The sequence below is a fragment of the Leptinotarsa decemlineata genome, unplaced genomic scaffold (assembly GCF_025532065.1).
Source record: "Leptinotarsa decemlineata unplaced genomic scaffold, Ldec_3_MD MMD2_tig00078346_RagTag_RagTag, whole genome shotgun sequence".
NCBI lineage: Eukaryota > Metazoa > Arthropoda > Insecta > Coleoptera > Chrysomelidae > Leptinotarsa > Leptinotarsa decemlineata.
The window spans coordinates 1,766,665-1,787,207 of NW_027412724.1; the positions used below are offsets into that span (position 1 = coordinate 1,766,665).

Here is a 20,543-nt window from a genome sequence, read left to right on the forward strand (position 1 = left end):
TCACAAAATATTTTTTTTTGTATTGATAATTCATATTCATTTTAGAATACATTCTGATTTTTTTATTAGTTACCATTAACTTCTTATATATCTAACTAAATTATACCACGTGAACACCTGTAAATTATCTCAATAGGTACCATATCTGTACATGTGTTTCGTATATTTGCCATATGATTCCTGTATATTCGAATGAATATTTTTTCAAATGTTCGCAAAAATAGTGGTTTGAGAATATATTTAATGTGGTTGACACTTTCCTATCGATTGTTAGAGGTTTGAACTTAAATTATCAAATAATTATAACCGAAACATTCAAGTGAGTTAGTAGAAAAAAGATATTAAAAATAATGAAAAGAAATAATGACTGACAATAAAATTTAAGAATTATTAAAAAATATAGGATTGTGTATGCTAACAGCCGAAACGTTATTTTAAAGTCATTAGTAATCTAAAAACGGTAAGAAACATTGTGTCCTGCACGAAAAATGTCTTTCAAAGGAAAATTTTTAAGATTATACCTCAAAAATGTCTTTATTTTTATTTTATTTTTTATTTGAATTCATGAATTCATTTCTATGAAACGTCTTATACTGTAATATATACATTATATAATTAATTATTAGAAAATGTATCATAAAAAATGGATTCAGTATTTTATAAGAGAGGCAAAAATTGTTTTTTTTGAACAAAATAACATTAAATCAAATAGAAAAATTAAACCTTAACAGAATACTTAGTCATTTTGTGTAACCGAGATGCATGACTAATTTTGATCAGAAGATCTTGAAAGCACTTCCAATGGTATATTTCAAAGCTACTACATAGTGACGTTAAAATTCGATAACTTTTTCAACATAAAAGTTGGTGATCATAAGTTATTTTGTTTGCATACATGATGCTATGGACATTCAATAGCAAATGTAGGTGTATGGACTGTGTCAGCATGGCGTTTGGGACATTTTCCTTGCCAAGTTATTTCCATGATAAATAACAGTAGGAGCCATTTGTTTGCTAGGAAAAATAATCTGTTGCCAAGTTTGAAAAACTTAAAACAAAGAAGTGGAAGTAATCCTAAAAAACAGATTACCTGATTGGAATTTGATAAGAGAAAAGAGTGAAGACAAAAATTTGAACTTATATACTTTGAGGTTTTAAGAGATATAACAATCTCATTTTTGCTCACCTTTTAACCAATCAGATATTTGTTTATTGGTTAATTGACAACCTGAATTGTCTGAATCGTAACAGTCATCCGTAGGTAGGAGTGGAGGTTGCGTAGTCATATAGATAGGGAGTGAACTAAGTCGTTTTTTTTGAATTGTCTGCTTTTGTAACTTTCCAGCCAATTCGTCCTCATTTCTTTGATAAACCCTGTGAAAATAAAAATCAGAGTGTGAAAGACATAAATTACATGTTTCATAATTTTCTGTACGGTGTCCATAAGATTTACTCTTTGTAATAGCCAAGAAAACAAGGAAAAAAGTGTACATAATCATACATGTTATATATTTGACGGTGAGAAAAAAAATATAATAATAATTATAATAATAATAATAATAATAATAAGCAGGGATGGCCACTAACACCCTTGGCCTTTGGTGAGTTGCGACACCACTTACCCGAGCAACTGGTGCAAAACCGGACCGGCAGCCCAGGCGCACCCGGAAAGGAGAACTCTATTCTCCCTCCGGTGCCGGCCGTGGGTCCACAGGGCTAACCACCCGGTGGACTCAACACTTGGTTCCCAACAATCAAGGAAGAAGCCCCCACAATCGACCCGCTGGGAGGGGTCAGAGGCAAGGTGGTGGGGCCCATAACGATGATTTGCCTACCGACGACAACCCTGGCAACGACAACGGACGCTTTGAGTGGACGCATGAGCTGAGAGATAGCCTTATGCATTGCTACGAGAGTAGTGAGCCCGCTCGAAGAGGGTACATGGCGAGATTGCATGTTCTGTGGTGCGAAACACATCCGGAGCATGCCGCCTTTTCCGCCCAAAATCTTAGGGATTACGTATCCTATCTTCGGCGGCAGGGCTATATAGCTCCTCCCCAGTCTGCTAACGAAGTGGTAGAAGTGGCAGTTCTACCACCCGTTGGCAAGGCTGGAGAGGAGACTCGCACCATACCACCAATGGAGACGACAATTAGAACACGCAGGGCGCTCTACAGAATTAGGCCCCTGAAGCCACAAGAACTGGCTTGTTTGGATGCGGAGGTTCATAGTGTTCTAACAGAAGAGGCTCACATCTGGCAAATCAACACCGCCGTGTATAACGTCGTCCAATCGCTTTCCGAATCGGAAGGACGAAATCCCGGCCTTGCGGTTCGGAAGATTGAACGGCGTGTACACAAGATGGAGGCTAAGATCACGTCGGCGAGACAACACGCGTCTCGTATCCAATGTGTGATGGACTACAGGGCGGCCAATAGGCCTTTCACGCCCGCAGTGCGGCGATAGCCGCCAAGGCGTGCTGTTGACCACCAAACAGCATTGCCTTGATAGGATACGAATGCTAGTGGCTGCTAAGAAGTCACTAGTGAGGCGAGCGAGAAGTATCGCGGAAAATCTTAGGTTCCGCGAGAAACCTTCTCGCTTATTCCAAGAGCCTCCACGTGTTGTGGATAATCCGCCGACTGCTGATCAGGTGGAATCCTTCTGGAAGGATATCTATGAACACCCGCAGCCACTCAATTTAGACACTCCAGCCCTAGCGCAGTTCGAAGCTTTCAACAGAGAGTTTCGACAGCCTGAGCTCAATGAATTGCGCAACCCGATAACCCCGGATGACGTTCGAAGAGCCCTTGTTGGTTCTAAGAACTTTGCTGCTCCAGGCCCAGATGGGCTGAACACTTATTGGTGGAAAAAAGTACCAAGTACCCACCGCCATCTGGCCAGAGTTTTCAACTTATGGCTGGACGGAGAGCAGCCGATTCCGGATTGGTTTGTCGAGGGGCGGACCGTTCTCATCCCCAAAAGCGGAGATTTGTCGATTCCTAAGAATTACAGACCGATAACATGCTTGAATTCGTGTTATAAGTTGTTTACAAGCATCTTATACACACGAATACTCACCGCAATTGACCGAGTGTTCGAACGGATATATGAGCAGAGAGGGTCGAAGAGAGGAGTCGCTGGATGTAAAGAGAACCTGCTCATCGATAGATGTGTAACGCTGGACTCGATACAATATAAGCGTAACCTCTCTATGGCCTGGATCGATTACCGTAAGGCATTTGATACAATTTCGCATGAGCTCATCTTGCATTTGCTCAGATGCCTTGCGGTACCCGACAACATAGTAAGATGCATTGAACAACTATACCACTTTGGCGAACTCGCTTCACCATAACATCTGGTCAAGCAAGAGTCCAAACAGGGTGGGTCACTTTCAGAAGGGGTGTATTTCAGGGTGATTCCCTCAGTCCCCTTCTATTCTGCATCTTACTATTGCCATTATCCGTTGCGCTCAGAAACACTCGAGGGTATAACTGTGGCACCCCCGGAAACCGGAGGCACAAGGTCACCCATCTGTTTTATATGGATGATCTTAAACTTTATGCCTCTGGAGAGAAGGATCTCCATCAGTCCTTGAGGGTGGTGGAAGAGTACACGCATGCTATCGGTATGAAATTCGGGATAGACAAATGTGCAATGGTTCATCTCAAAAGAGGACGATGCGGGGACTACGGAGAGGATGTGCAGCTCGTAGATGGAAGCATCCTACACCATCTGGATGCCGGAGAGACGTATACTTACCTCGGGGTGGAACAACGCCACTCACAAGAGGTAACCGCAGTGAAAAACTCTCTCCGCGGCAAGTATCAGCACAAACTTCGACAGATCTGGTCATCGGAGCTGTCGGGGAAGAACAAAGTTGCTGCAACAAATATGCTTGCCGTTCCAATCTTACTCTACTCGTTTGGAGTAGTGAAGTGGACTCGGGAGGAGCTGTATCAACTCGACGTAAGGACCCGAAAAATGATGCATCTCTATAGGAGTTTGCATCCCAAATCGTCCGTTCCACGGTTGTACTTCCCCCGACAACAGGGAGGACGTGGACTTTTGAGTTTGGAGTGTCTACATGACAGAATGGTACTGGATACAGCCTGTAAAGTCGTCAGGAGTTCGGATCCCCTTCTTTGCATGGTCCGTGACCATGAGAGAGCAAGAATTGGAGCATTTCTCCTTAGGGCAGCTGCTCGAGCAGCTGATGAACTCGGTATGGTTTGCGAATCTGAACGAGGTGACTACAACTCTGTCACCGAGTTGGAACCCGTTCAGCAAAAAGCTCAGATAAAAGCCGCAGAGGTCACCTTACTTCTGCGGAGACACAGGGATAAGCCAATGCATGGGGTCTTCTTCAATAATATTGAAGACCTTGGCTTATCAAAGCGCCTGACGTTCGCTTTTCTCAGGTCGAGTGGGCTGAAGTCGGAAACTGAGGGGTTCATCATGGCTTGCCAGGATGGTGTCTTCAACACCTTAGTCTACCGCAGTCGCGTGATGGGTATAGAGGTTCCTGACACAAGGTGCAGGGCCTGCCGCGAGGCGCCCGAGACCCTAATGCACTTGCTATCAGCATGTCCAGCATATGCGGTCTCGGCCTATATCCATCGACATAACGCGGCCCTAAGAGTGCTATATTACCATCTACGGCACTCTTACGGTATTGACGAGACACCGGTGTTGCCCTACGCTCCGGGGGATATTGAATCCGTTGTGGGGAACGAGAAATGCCGAATTTATTGGAACTATTCGTTCCCCACCCTCAGGCTCAGACAAGCTAATAAGCCTGATGTAGTCCTTCTCGACCACCAGACCAAAACGATATTTGTCGTAGAGTTTTCAACTCCTGGCGAGACGAATGTCGTCAGAAAAGAGGAGGAAAAACGGATAAAATATCAAGATTTTCTCTTCGAACTCCGCAGACTCTATCCAGATCACTCTGTCAAGATGGTCGTTCTGATTGTTGGAGTCCTTGGTGGAATGATGTCGTCTTTACTCTTGAATCTCAAAATCATACCGGCTTGCCGCACTAAGGCAGAAATCTTAGCCGCACAGATGCAGAAGGCTGTCATTCTTGGCTCACTGCGTTTGCTCAGGGCACATGATTCTCGGACCCAATGATCGCTTACCCCACGGTGTGGGGAGTGGTCATTGGTTGATTATGCTGGCGCGCCCTCCCGAATGTATCAGGGCTTCGGGGGATAGGGCCTGACCAGCGCACACTACGGTGAAAAAAAAAATAATAAGCCCTCCCGAATGTCGAATGTATCGGGGCTTCGGGGGATTGGGCCTGACCAGCGCACACTACGGTGAAAAAAAAAATAATAATATCGTCTTTATTATCTTCTAATTCAGTTAAAGCAAATTAATCATGTACAGTTCATTTATTATATGAAGATAAAAGGCGAAGTTCAATTTACATGATGACAAGTCATCATTCAAATCAACATCAACAAATAAATTTTGTTTACATAAGATTCAAAATATTGTTGAAAAATCTTTTAGATTTGTCAATGTAGGTAGTAGAAATGTATATCATTGGCCTATATATTAACATGATGAACTTGATATTTTCCACAATAGCATGTTTCATTTGATAAATATCGTTTTGATACTTTTCAAGGGAGAAGAATTGACTCACCCTTCCTGCTCCTTCAATCTTTCTTCTTTCTCTTTGATCACATCCGCTTTCTTCTTGACGAGTTGCCTCTTTTTTTCTGCTTCCTCTTTTTGTTTTTGCAATTTTGCTTCTTTTTCTGCTAAGGTTTGCTTATATTTTTCTTCTTTACGTATTTGTTCTTCCAAAAGTTTGTGTTTCTCTTTCTCAATTATCTCCCTTTGCAGCTGAGCCTGAAAATCATGTCTGAGTATAATCATTTTTATACTATTTCAAAATTGCCTTTTTGGTGTTACATAATAATGTTGCAAATATATACATTTTCCGCAATTATTAATAATTTGCTATTAGTTTATCAAAAATAGATATTGGAAAATTTCATTAATCTTCAAGTCATATTTTATGACATTGATAATTCAGTTATATATTATCAATGCCATAGTCTTTTATGATTTGGTTAAGATATTCGGGTTTATAAGATTAGCAGCACGAATACCTAGCAGCGCAGAATCGGAAATGTCATGTATTTTTGTAGCTCCATATCTCAATAAATATTTATTCTGTGTCACAGTATATTTTTCTCTACGAATTCAAATTGAGCCAAAACGCTGCCGAAGCATCTGGAGAAACTAATCAGGCATTTGGCAATAATAGTGTTAACGAACGTACTGTTGTACGTTAGTTTGCGAAATTTAGTTCCGGAGATTTTAGCCTCGAAGATCAGCCCGGAAGCAATCGACCTACAGTAATCCAGGAGGAGGATTTGAGGAATTGAGCGTTTTGCTTCACCCACCAAACTCCCCAGATCTTTCGCCAACTGACTACCATTTTTTCAAGCACTGCGATAACTTTCTCACCGGTAGAACCTTCGCCAATCAAGACCAGATAAATTTAGCCGTTATCGACTTCAAAAAATCCGAGTACATAATTTATTCGATTTGTGTTACATTGGCAAAAGTGCACTGATTCAAATGGCGCTTGTTTCAGTAAAATTGAATGAGTATTCACTGAGATATAACATTTTGAAGTAGACTCATAAAAACGGACAAAACTTTTGGAACATCCTAATAATTTATTGCACAAAAATCAAAATGAGTATTATTTTGAATCTTGGAATTTACAATTTTTATTACAAAAAAATTACAATATTTGGAATATTACAAACCATATTTTCTATATTCATTGCTTCTCTAATGAAAACAGACCTGAAATCAATTAATACAACCATCAAATACCGATTTAAACTTTTATTTATGAATCAATAATAACAGTGATTGTATTATGATACCATTCTTAGAGAATATACTGATTTGATTAGAATTATCAGTACATATAATTCAGAAATAAAAATCATATATCACATATTGACCTCTAAAGTAATACATCTCAGAACTTCAAACTATGTGATGTATTAATTAAACATTACAGAGGTGAAGAAAGTAAAACATATTTACAGAAAATAAAATGAAAACATTAAATGATAGAACGTACAAGGTGCGTATGATGATTTCAATATTTCCAAATTAACCTCAAGCACAAGAAATCAAATGTCAGAGTATTTTTTGTGAGTCAAGAGAGTCATTCATTTTCATTTGCGAATTATTCATTGAGTGGGCAATTTATACCAAAATTCACACCAAATTGGATTATCTCACAGTTGATATAAATTTTACAGTGATGTACGTTCAAATAGAAGAGTTATAAGCCATTTATCATGGAATTATAATTCGAAGATACCCTGCAAAAAAGTAAACCATTCTGAAGGAATATCCAGCAAAAACTGATAAACAAACTAACTTGTCATTGGAAACAGTGAACAGCACCGGATCAAGGAACGATGATCGATAGTGTTCAGGTCTTGGAAGTGCTGTCTGATACTAAGGTAATTTTTAAAGGTCACATAAATCACATTGTATCAGAATTCCACAAACAAATTTTCTGTACTTTTGAAATTTTGTGTTGTTCTTTGGTTCGTCCACTCTTAGAATGTAATTGTGGAATACCGTACCCTCTACATTAGACAGATATTCCATTCTTAAGATTATGAAAGTACAAAACAAATTCCCGAGGTCATGTGCATTTGAGTTCGAACATCAAAGGACCCAACTACGAGTACCTACTCCGATATTCTCCTTCTTTTGAATTTATCACTGATTGCAGAAATTGACTTGAGACTTCTATATGAGTCCAAGTTCAACGCAACTAAATAATTTGATTGTGAATTCGAGAAGAACCAGAGTATGAGAGTTCTCCAAGTTCCTTGCCATAAGACTTGAACGAATCCATTACTAGAATGCTTATCCTGACAAATAAAGAATTCAGTTGATTCATCCACGTACTCCTTTGAAAATCAGGTGTAAACATATTACCCTACTATGAAGAAACTGATAATTATTGTTATTATTGAATCGATATTTAAGTGTTTTAGTCATTCCTGTTTATTTTTCAATTGTATTGTTTTCTCTCAAACTATCTATATGTTTATTGAAAAATGGCATGTTATTTTTATAAATTTTGGAAAGGTTGAATATTTCCAAAGGAAATATCAAACTGAATAACGAAAACAGCAAAAAACACTGGTAACTCTCCTAATTGCACCAATTGACAAATTTACCTTCAATTGTTTCTCCTCACGTTTTCTCCTTTTTTCTTCAGACTGTGCCAGCAAAAGAGCCTCACGCTTCTTTAAAGCCTCATTCTCTTTTTCTTGTCTTCTTTTTTCTCTGTCTCTAAACTCTACCTGGGATGCTTTTAAAGCACTGTGGGATTTTTCTGATAGCAAGTTGTCATTATCATTTTTCAATACGTCCAGTTTTCCTGGGTGCATTTTTTTGATCCTAGACGTGCTAAAGTTTTTTGGTAAAAATTTTTTAGAAAAAGGGGTAAAGCCTTTCGGTTTATCGGCGATCTGATTATCAACGCTTTCATCTTCTGACGTTTTCGATTTGGTCATAGTAGGAATGCTGCTAAAATTGCTGTAAAAATACTTGAAATTTGAAATAAGAAGTACTTGATAATAATTATACAATCATTTTGAATCTAATACAACCCGTTCTCCCACGCCAGAACGAGAACACTGTTTGTGTTTCGATGACACAGTTAACATCATCAGGACATGACTAAAACTAAATATTTTTTTCCTGATGATGTTAACTTGGTTGGCAAAATTCGTATAAAAAAAAGTGCCCTAGTTCTGTTATGTGGAAAAAGTGTTTCCATACGTTTTTATGCCAGAGGTTCTAATTCATTACAATGAAAAAAAAATATGAAGTTTTCAAACAAATCCAATTTAGTTAGCCCTAATTTTTTAAGTGCGCAAACATTTTTATTTATCAACCTCTGAAGTGTTTGAAAGGCCTCAACCTTCTTTAGAGGAGTTTTTTCAATGGAACTGAATATTCCTTTCATATTTTTCTTAGATTTCAGTTTGGGTGGAGTTCGTAGGTCTTTTTGCAAAGCTGCTTTTTTTTCTTCAACTAGCTCCCTCCCATCATGTTTCTCAAGAGTTTTGTGGTTTTTCAACACTATAGTTCCATTGAGAATTGAATATTGAGCATCTACTGAGGCTACATAGGTTGCATTAGGATTTTGGATTTCTGATTCATAGATTTCCAAGGTTGAAACGGCATCCTCATACTCAGTTTGGGAAGTCTTGTTGAATTCTATTTCCGAAGATGAGCTCCATTTAGATTTTTTTCTTTCTTCCTGCAACATAAATTGAAAAAAATAAAAATTTCAATCTTTATTTGCTATTTTTGATATTGAAAGATGAAATAGTCAATTGAGTGTTTAAGAAAAATTTTCAGTTCACTCACTTCTTTTCTTTCTTCTTGATCTGAGTTATTGGACCTACTTCTTTGATTTTGATGGAAGATCTTGGTATGACTACCCCTAATCTTCTTAGCCTCTGACTCAGCAGATACACTTGCTTCTTCTGATGATGCCTGTTTTTTGACATACCTGATTATAGAACGTGTACTTCTTGAATTTTCTTTTCCATTTACATGTGCTACTTCGATCTCTACATTGTTATCATCCTCTATTTTTGAGTAATTTTCTGTGTCAGATGTATCGGTGATGTCAATTGTGGTGATAGTAACATTCTGGATAACAACATCAGACGATTTGCCATTAACCCTCTAGAACGAAATAATGTTATGAGAATACACCTAATGCTTGATCGATAGGTAAAATTGTAACTTCTGGGTTACAATAAATCCAAGAAAGCACTCTTTCTACACACCTGGACTGTGATATTTTTGTCAATCATGATTTCAAAATGAGATAATATATAACTGAAAGTGCTTTCTTGAAGAAGACTTTCACTATTCTATACATATAAAGGTTTGAGCCACAATAAACCCTCGCAGGTTGCAGTGGAGAGTCGAGTAAATCCCCTCATTATCGAACTACTCTACTGCAAGCAATGTACTATGAACAAAATGAATTATATATATTTTTTACAACTTTATGATTGATTTTTTATACAAAAAATATTGATTGAAAAGTTGTGTCAATATTCATCAGGTCTGATTACTATGATTCTGCTCTATCTACTTTCAAATCTATTTCACAATTTTGAAATTGAAATAAAGAAGAAGATTACAATCAGCCACTTCACCTAATGTTTCTAAAAATTTCATGATACGGAAGATGTACTAGGTATACAGATCGAACCTCAATTCAGATATCCAGCGGAATGTGAAGACATGCACGGTCTGTTGTAGGACTTGTCAGTGGTGGTTTGTTTGCTCGATGGTCATGGGAGCGATAATTATTTCATAATTAGTTGATTCCTAACTTTAAAAGATGTGTAGAATATAGGGACTGTAACTGTTGCCAATTATAATTATCATTAGCCATAGGGTTGACTTGCTAATTATCAGCAGGATCCGCTATTGGATATTTCTACCCATTAACTCGTAGCTGAGTAAGTCAAAAACCTGAGTCAAAAATTCTGTGCCAAGTTTCCAAATTTTGTACCAACCTGGTTAATCGTTGTCAGTTATCAATGGAGTATGATTACTCCAGCTTACTTCTGAAATAAGTTGAAGAGATTGAAGATCTTGGAGGTATATTTGAACCATATTATTAAAATTGCACTCAAATCTCTTGGGATATATTGGAAAAAAACAATAATCCAATATATTGCTTTGCTGACGACAGCACACTTGTTTCGTCATTATATATATTTGGATTCCAGGACATCGGCTGCGGATGCACATCTTCACCGGCAGCAAGAGGTTCAATATCTTAATGAGGTTCAATTCAATGCCACAAAAACCCAGGCATTTCGGAAGATAAATGTCGAAACGGATATAATAATGTTAGGTCAGACAAATCCGCTTTCTTCTTCCATAAGTTTATTGGGAGTTAAAATGGACACCAATATGTCTCGGCACAATCATGTCGCTGGAATTGCAAAGGCTGCTTCTCAAAATCTTGGAACACTGTTCTGAACCAGAAAACAACACATCTCAGCAACTTTTGATGCTTTATAAAACTCAGCTAGACCTTCTTTGGAGTATTGTTCTCGTGTATGGAACACCGCCCCCAAACATACCCTTAAAGCTGCTGGATTCCATTCAGAAGAGAGCCATCCACCTGATTGGAGACTCGAACATCACTTGCAACCTTGATATTCTGCAACATCGAAGAAATGTTGGATTTGTCTATCTTCTATGGATACTTCCACGGGAGGTGTTCAAGTATGACCTGGCACATTTGATTCCACCAAGAGCGGTATATATCAGAAATACGCGATGGACTGTGGCTGCTCATCGCTTCGAGGTTCAACTCAGTACACCTCGAACTTCACTTTTTAGGAACTCTTCCATTTGGAGAACGGTGTTTATATGGAATAAATTTCCTGAGAACGTTTTTCCAAATGGAGATTTCATCTCCAGCGATTCAAATCCAATGTGAATCACTACTTTCGCACAGACAGCACTCTAAGAGCGTCTTAAGGATTTTCCTGTAGTACTTGTGTTTCGCCCAATTAAAGAAAAAGATCTGCAGCAGTTAAAATTGTATTTCAATTGGGACATTATAGTTATAGCGATAATATATCCATTTTTCACATAAGCACCCTTGAAAGCAAATATATTCAGAGTGATTAAACATCCTTTCATAAACAGCTATGAGATAAAGTTTGTTACCTACTTCTGAGCAACATAAACCTGAAAGTCATACACAGACACAAGAGATACAATAAAACTATTTTCTAAGGAAATTGTCACCAGACAAATTACTGATTTTTTAGTCCAGTCTCAAGAAAAATGAGAGATAATGAAAGGTAGAACTGAAACACTCTTCTCCACACACGTTTAACCCACCAAGTTGGCGTTTCTCCAAACCAGGAGATGCAGCAGGCTTAATTAGTGAAACGCGTGTAAAACAAAGCGTTGCCGTTTTAATGTTTGGGAACAGACTTAATCTCCTGAAGATGCCAACTTGGTTGATAAAACGCGCGTCGGGAAGAGCGTTGCAGTTCTGGTATTTGGGAACGGTGCTTGTTTTAAATAATGAGAAATGCAAATGATTACGGGTTAGACTTTTCTAGATTCCATATATTCCTTAAAGAGTTCAATTACAAAGTATATCTTTAGTCTCAATATTAATTCGCTGTCGGTCGTTTTTTAGCAGATTCCACTGTTGCTATCTCGGAAACGGTAAGACCAAAAATGTTTTATTTTGGGGAACCAGAATGATCTCGCTATTCAGAGAGAGAGAGAGAGAGAACATCAGTGGTTATATTTTTGAATTATTCGCCAAAAACTAGAATTGTCGAATTTAGTAATTGTCGAATGATGTACAAAAAGGCAAAGGAACTTTTATAAAGTTTCATTTTGTTATAATCTTATAGCAACTAATTTGCAATTCGAGATTTCGTTCATTAGATTCTATCAACTTGATTTTTTTAAATACGGACCTCTACATTTTTTCATCGATTTTTGTACACTGTAATAACAAATTCAGCTAGTTATTACAATACAGTTCTGTATATGGAAAATTAAAGTTGATAATGAAATCTAATTGATTCAGTTCCTCTACTTTTATTTATATCATTCATTCTCCAAAATAGGAAACTTCTGTGTAATTTAACCGATGGCAATAATGGGATCAGCTGAAAAACGGCCTGAATATGCATCTATTGTGTCTGAAAAGATTAGAATGAATTCTATTTTTACATTTTTTCATGAAAGCATTTACACATGAGCATTTAGTATTCATTTAGTATTTATTATGTGAGGATAATCTTATATTTTTATGTGACAGGTTTCACCTGTCTATAAAGAAATAAAAAATACATTGTGAATGAGATTATTTATGCATCTTACCTCAGATTCAACTTCGCCGTACTTCCTTGGTTTAGTCCTAGTGCGAGTAGATCTTTTGGGTACCTCCAAAACGTCAGTTTTGCCTTTCTTCCTGGATAGCAGTTTTTTAGGAGCTGGCATATCCTCTGGTTCCGTTTTCACTTCAATAACAATATTTCAACAAAAAGTGCGTTAAATGAACTCGCTTATTACAATAACACTTATATGTAAACTTGTTTCTGAATTTAGATAAATTACCTATGGTAGAAGGTACAGAAGTGTTGGATAATGGAGTATCAGAACTGGCAGCATTGGAAATCTTTTCCTTTTTCACTCTGATATTTTCCATTTGAATGACATTTTCTGTTATATCTGCTAGGGTTGTCGGTTCCTTTTGTCTACTTTTCTTTGTGGAATAATCAATTTTTTTTTTCAAATTTCCTTTAACACCAACCTGACGTTCTAGACAAAAACATTACAAAATGTGAAAATAGTAGTTCGAATCCAATATTTAATTTTATTAAAAAAACATTAGCTACATTTTTATCTTAAATCCAAAATATATTTTAAAAAATCAAAGGTGAAATATTGTGAAATGTTAAAAATTAATAATATAAAAAACATATAACTGAAATACTGGAATTTTGGTTGAACATTGATTTCATTTAGTATTATTACATAAAGGGATTTCTAGGAAGCAACCCAATTCAATAAAGTTATAGAAATAAATAATATTGTATGTTCAAAATGAGTTCTCCAAAATACCATTTGGATATTCCCTTCAACAATATCCATATTAAAAATAGCTCATAGTAGAGAATAAAAATAATGAATTAATACCCACCATTTTCTAAATATGCAAAGTCTCGTGTTTCCTTAAACTTTCGCAAATTGAAGAAGATCTCCTCTATCTTCTGAAAAATGTAATTTCCAATTTCAAAACATATACATTGCTTTGATTAGTTTAACAAAATAGTAACACATAGACATTCTTGTATATTCTAAATGATTATAAGAATAGCAACCCGAATGAATCTATTTTATGTTGGTTTAAGTCAAAATTAAATGAAATCAATTCAGCAATGCCTGATTTGCATTCATCGGTTGATTGCTCGGTAAATTTGCAATGTTTGCTATTTACTTTTTGCAAAACCTCTGACTACACAAAATATAATTTGAAAAAATTCAAGTTCTATATGTAAAATGAGTATATCAGATGAAATTTCTAAAGTAAATACATCAAATATTATAACCTCAAATAATCTATCTCTATACTAATATAAATATGAAAGTTTGTGAGGATAGAGGTATGTATGTATGTTTGTGGCTTTTTCACGCCTAAACGACAAAACGGATTTAGATGAAACTTTACATAAATACAGCTTATACATCAGAATAACATATAGGCTACAATTTACAAGGGTTTTGTGTTATTTTGGTCATAATATAAGTTATATTATGATATTATATAACGATAAGTATTAAGTAAGTGGGAAAAATACTGGCTCCCACGAGAGCTATCTTGCCGTGCGCTGCCTATCTTAAATAGTTTTAAATAAAAGTACGCGATAGCATATATCTACCTCTTATGTGGTAGCAACTATATGCGAAATACTGAGCCATAAATACAATTTAAACTGGATACTTTTTTTACAATGTACATTTTAGAATATATGTCAAGTTCTTATAAACATTTCAAGTATTTAGTAGAGATAAACTTTGTCTTTCACACAAAATAATTTGGACGAGTCATTCAAAATTATCACGATGAGATTAACTTGACGCAACGCAGTAAGCCATTACGAAACGCAGAAAGCCATTACGAAACGCAGAAAGCCATTGCGCTTCGCGTTTACTGTAAGACGACGGGAAACGATGCGCGGGGGAAGAGGGACGGTCTAAGCAATGAAGAACCATCGCCAAGAACGCAACTAGAACGCGCGCAGACGCGTGAGAACAGACGTTGTTGACGGTTGTGTTAGCTTTGCGAATTTCAGTGTGACCCATTTTTTATGGAAACACCCCCCTAAAATTTGAAGTTGTAATTCGATTTTAATAATTTTTTTTTAAATGTCAAGTACTAAAAGGTCTACCTTGGAACAAAATTCGAAATGTTTATTAAAGTTTCAGGGCATACTTACGATATTTTTTCTTAGTCGAAAATCGGAATTTTTCATTAGCGATTTTTTTTATTGAAAAAATCACTACGCCACTAGATTCAGAGTGCCTCTAAATAGGTGTGACCAAAATTTCATGAAAAAATATTCATTATTAACAAAGTTATGACAACTCAAAAACTCGAAAACTCACACAGCTAACAGTCACAATATATTTTTTTTTATGATTTCAACAATGAAGTGCCGCCAGATGAAAAAAAAACAAATAGCGTAAACATTTTTAATGAAAATAACGGAATTACATTCACACAACTCAACTAACAATGAAGCAAAAAAATTTAATAAACGTAACTAATAACTAATTATTGAAATGTTTCGATTCAGTGTAACAATTAATTCTAACTCATATTCTAGTAGCCTCTACTAATCCACCACGTATTTCGATACATGTGTCGTAGCGCTTACGAATGTTTCTGATTACGTTCCTTAGTTCTTGAGGGCTAATATCTGCACATACCTGTCGAATTCTTGCACAAAGTTCATTTCTATCTCTTGAGCGGTTTTTGTAAACCTTTTATGTGAGAAGTCCCCAGAGAAAAAAGTCCAAAACTGTGAGGTCTGGGTGGCCACTCTATAAACGGACTACCACGGCCTATCCATCGGTTTGGAAAAATGTTCGTTAAGCCATTGCCTCACAGCTCTGGCATAATGAACTGAACACCCATCTAACTGGACAATTGAATTTGATCGTTTATTGATTGGCAGCTCGTGAATAGCATCCCAAAACTCTGTGTTTAAAAATTCTAGAAACCTCTGCGCATTAATGTTTTCCTCAAAAAAGAAAGGACCAATAATTCGTTCGTTCAATATCCCACACCAAACGTTGATTTTTTGGGAATACTGGCTTTTACAGTTTATTACCCAGTTGGGATTATCCTCTGCCCAATAGCGACAATTCTGTGATGACACTACTCCATTTGTAGTGAAAGTGGCTTCGTCGGTATATAAAATATTTTTAGGAAATTTCTATTGTTTAAATATTCCCCTTGGGCCCATAAAAAATATTCTAGGCGTCTTGCTTCGTCGCCTTCTTGAAGTGTGTGTAAAAATGTTGGCTTGAAAGATTTAATATTCTTCGCCTTGAGACATCTCCGAATAGTTTCTCGTGGAATATTCAAATCTAAATTGGCATTCCTTATACTGGCATTAGGATTATTTCCGAAATAATCTAAAATGATTTGATCATTCCTGTCATTCCTGTTTCGTCTTTGTACAGGATTACTTTTTAACATCATTTTTGATACTGCACCAGTTTCATTGAATATTTTATTTATTTTATTTACCGTACCGCAGCTAATACGAGGACGATCTGGATGTCTCTCATTAAATACTCTACAAACCTCTCTAGCACTTCTAACGTCATCTCCCGAAAGGTGTACAATTTCAATTTTCTCTCTTACGCTCAATCTTGCAGCCATGACACAAAATAATTCGAAGAACTGTAAGGTGGATATTGTTGACAATAGTACACTTAAATTTTTAACAAGTGTCAAACTGTACTATCATTTCCATGGCAACTAAGATTCAAATTGAAATATTAGGTCTTAGTTTTAGTTAGGTAATTTGCGTGAAAACTTGAATGTAATTCCGTTATTTTCATTAAAAATATTAACGCTATTTGTTTTTTTTTTATCTGGCGGCACTTTATTGTTGAAATCATAAAAAAAAATCTCATGGCTATATCTGTTGATATAGGGTGTTTTTTGTGACTGTTAGCTGTGCGAGTTTTCGAATTTTTGAGCTGTCATAACTTTGTTAATAATGAATATTTTTTCATGAAATTTTGGTCACACCTGAATCCAGTGGCGTAGTGATTTTTTCAATAAAAAAATCGCTAATAAAAAATCCCGATTTTCGACTAAGAAAAAATATCGCAGTATGCCCTGAAACTTTAATAAACAATTCAAATTTTGTCCCAAGGTAGACCTTTTGGTACTTGACATTTCAAAAATAAATTATTAAAATCGGTTTACAACTTCATTTTAGAGGGGTGTTTCCATTGAAAATGGGTCACACTGTAGGTATCATAATTCGATTCTCGAAGCTATTCATGGCAGTTAGCATATTTTTTTTAGTTAGTTACTTTTTAAAGTAAAAATATAAATGATTAGCTGTTGCCCGCTCTTTATATTAACGTACAATCGAATTTACTGAACATAGAAATATGCAGGTAGGTTCTATGTGTGGCGTAAATAAGCATAAAGAAAGGGAATCAGAAATGTTCACCCACAAGGGGGAAAAAGGGGTTCTAAGATTGAATTGAATTTCGTCAGTTTTGAAGTTGGGAACCTAAAGTTTAGAGTCAATAAAAAAATTGTAATATTTGTTTAAAACGGTCTGTCACGAAACTTAAAGTGACAAACCAAATTCTAGGCGGGCAAAAACTAGTATATTATATATTGAAATAGGGAAGACTCAAATATATAGGATAAGTACATAAACTTTACTTTCTACATCCAATAGCTAATTGATGAACAATACGGGACAGATGTATGTTCTCATTTCCGGTTCAAAAAGTCGATTATTTCTAAGATAAATTCATCTAAGATATTGAAAAACTTCTTTAAGAAAAACTCCCCTGCTTAATATTTGCAAAAGCAGTTCACAGTGACCGTGTTAAAAAATTCTAATATTAATTACAAGAGTTACCTACGTCTTTTAATAATTAGAAGTTTTCAATTAAATTTTTATGTTTGTATGTCAAATCTTCAAGTGAATCTTGAAGCAGTTATTCTTGACCGATTGAGCTCAAATTTTGCATACACGTTAGATATGGATAACAATGGACGCCATTCTACGTGCAACATGGCGGACTGATCATTATGGCGTTTTTATGCGCCCCCATGACAAAAATATCAAATGAATAGGAACAATAACATGCCATTACTCTAAATTCAATATGACGGATAGTTAAAATAAACTGTTTTCGTGAATCCCCATTCCGCATTATATGGGATGCATATAATAGGAATGACTATCGCTTGTCACCCGAATGGGCTGTCATCACTATTTCAATTTTTGAATTTTTTACTTATTTTTTTCTTTTTACTCTGGTCACTTTTATGTTCTATCTTGGTTATTTTATTCGTTTTATTGTATTTTCATTTCACGTTTCATTGCTTAATATAACTGATATTTCAGCTATTCATTCTGATTTTATTTGTTCTTTCATAGAATTATAATCATATTAGAATCATACTAGACAATGAAAGTCCAAACTAGTAAAATTCAGAAAGAACATTCTAGATTTCATATCATTTCTAGAAACATGTGGATTCGTTTTCCGATGGCATTTCAGGTTAGCTTCCCAAATTTCTGCTACCGCAGTTGTCGGTTGATTGGTCAAACCACCAACACTGACATAAAAACTTGGCAAGTTGACTTGGGTGCCACACCAATAGGTGATTCCACTTATGTTTCGCTTGCGTTTACGCAGCTATTTTTATCAAGTAGGTACTTTCTTGGTTTTTTCTCATTTTGTCTTCAATCGAGGACCGCCTGCCAGGTACTGACGATGTCCAATAGGCTGAAACAACTGTATACCGGTGGCTCTTAGATTGAAATCAATATGGGAATGATCAAAGAGTACTTATCTATTTATTTATATATATATATATATATATATATATATATATATATATATATATATATATATATATATATATATATAGTGTAACGACCGTATGTATATATAGAATAGTAGTTTTTCTCACATAGCACAGCCCTCGATAAAGCTAATAAACATAAGCGAAAGCTCGGGCAGCTAAAAAGAGTAAATATTTATTCTAATCAGATCGAATCCCCGAAAAACTACTATTCTATATATATATATATATATATATATATATATATATATATATATATATATATATATATATATATACAGTGTCACCAATAAAGTCCGCATCAAATGGGAAACTTTTTTATTTATCGTTTTATGTGAAATTTGATTTTGGCAGTAGATTTTGCTTAAGAAATGATGTCAAATGTCGTCTACAAAATAGGTCGCGTGATTTCCTTAACCTGTCAAAATTGACTTTTAAAAAAAGAAACATCGAAAAATGACATTATTCTTCAAAATATCCAAAAATATCAAAGGATAAAAACATTTTCTTTTGTAATTTTATACCCACACACCAAGTTTAAAACCCATAATAAGTATTTTATATTTTCACTATTTTTCCGCATTCCTGCTTTTTCTACTTATCAAAATTTAAGCACACCTGTACTAAATCATTTATTTTAACTAAACTCGTCACCAAATTTCTTTTTTTGTAATATAATAATATTTCAAGAGCCTCTTTGATGTTAAAAACAAATTTTGAAAAATAAAAATTGTCAAACTTGATGCAAAGTTCATCTAGTTTCAACGGGGCTTTCCAAACTATACAGTACTTGAGTTTTTTAATGAGCAAATGGCCTCACAATATGAATTAGAACAAAACGGAACATTAGGAAACATCATTTCGTGATTCTTGAAGCCCATTCAATAAAAGAAAAAAACTCATAGTATTTACATTTACCTGAACAATTTTTGTCCTGCTCTCTGTTTTATTATTGAATAAATGATTTCCATGCTTTAAATCAATTTGATTTTAGCGGCTATGCGGAATAATGTACTAAGTACTGCATAACTTGAAAATGAATTTTTAATTTTCTGTTATTCTAGAATACACTTCTCGTAACCTACACTCAAATGAATGATTTTAAGGGAATATTATCCACAAATCCAGTGGCGTAGTCAGATTTTTATTACAAAACGCTTGCACCACAAATCTCTCACATTACCATATTTTCAGGAGTTATAACTGTAGAACGCATTGAGCTGTTGACTTCGGATTTTCACTGTACAAATTCACTGGTGTTCTACTTGGTGATGACAGTGTTTTGGTGTTTTGTTTCCAAAATTGAAGTTGTTGTAACGTCGTTGTTAACAAATATTTTTTAATGAAAATTTGACAGTTTTCATTTATAACGACTACGAATCCAGTGGTGTAGTCAAATTTGAAAACAAAAATTGCCTAATGAACTTTTGCCGTTTTTGACAAACAAAAAAAACCATAGAGTGCCTTGGAAATGAAACTAAAATTGTGAAAGTTAGTGTCAAGATACAGTTTTTCATGCTTAATATTTCAATAAAAAAAAATTGAGATTGATTGAAAAATGCACATTCTACAGGGGTGGTTCCATTTTAAATGGGTCACACTGTATATATATATATATATATATATATATATATATATATATATATATATATATATATATATATATATATATATATATATATATATATATACAGTGTGTCCAAGATAAGGATCCTAAGCATGGGAATCTCAGTACCTGTTGGAGATACAGCTACTGATACAGCTGGTTGTCTTCGAAAGTTACGGGTCGAGGCAAGTTTCTTGGTGCTTT

General features: G+C 35.4%; 1 protein-coding gene across 2 annotated transcripts in view; it reads right to left on the reverse strand.

Annotated features, from left to right (window-relative positions):
* Positions 1 to 20,543, reverse strand: part of LOC111502355 (uncharacterized) — a 53,222-nt gene that overhangs the window by 5,866 nt on the left and 26,813 nt on the right. For both annotated transcript variants that reach the window (XM_074185626.1, XM_074185627.1), the window contains exons 2-9: positions 13,796 to 13,865; positions 13,210 to 13,413; positions 12,973 to 13,112; positions 9,448 to 9,771; positions 8,970 to 9,337; positions 8,247 to 8,607; positions 5,657 to 5,865; positions 1,187 to 1,374 (exon numbers count right to left, since the gene is read on the reverse strand). In XM_074185626.1, coding sequence (XP_074041727.1) covers positions 1,187 to 1,374; positions 5,657 to 5,865; positions 8,247 to 8,607; positions 8,970 to 9,337; positions 9,448 to 9,771; positions 12,973 to 13,112; positions 13,210 to 13,413; positions 13,796 to 13,865 — 1,864 coding nt within the window. The remainder of the gene's footprint in view (positions 1 to 1,186; positions 1,375 to 5,656; positions 5,866 to 8,246; positions 8,608 to 8,969; positions 9,338 to 9,447; positions 9,772 to 12,972; positions 13,113 to 13,209; positions 13,414 to 13,795; positions 13,866 to 20,543) is intronic.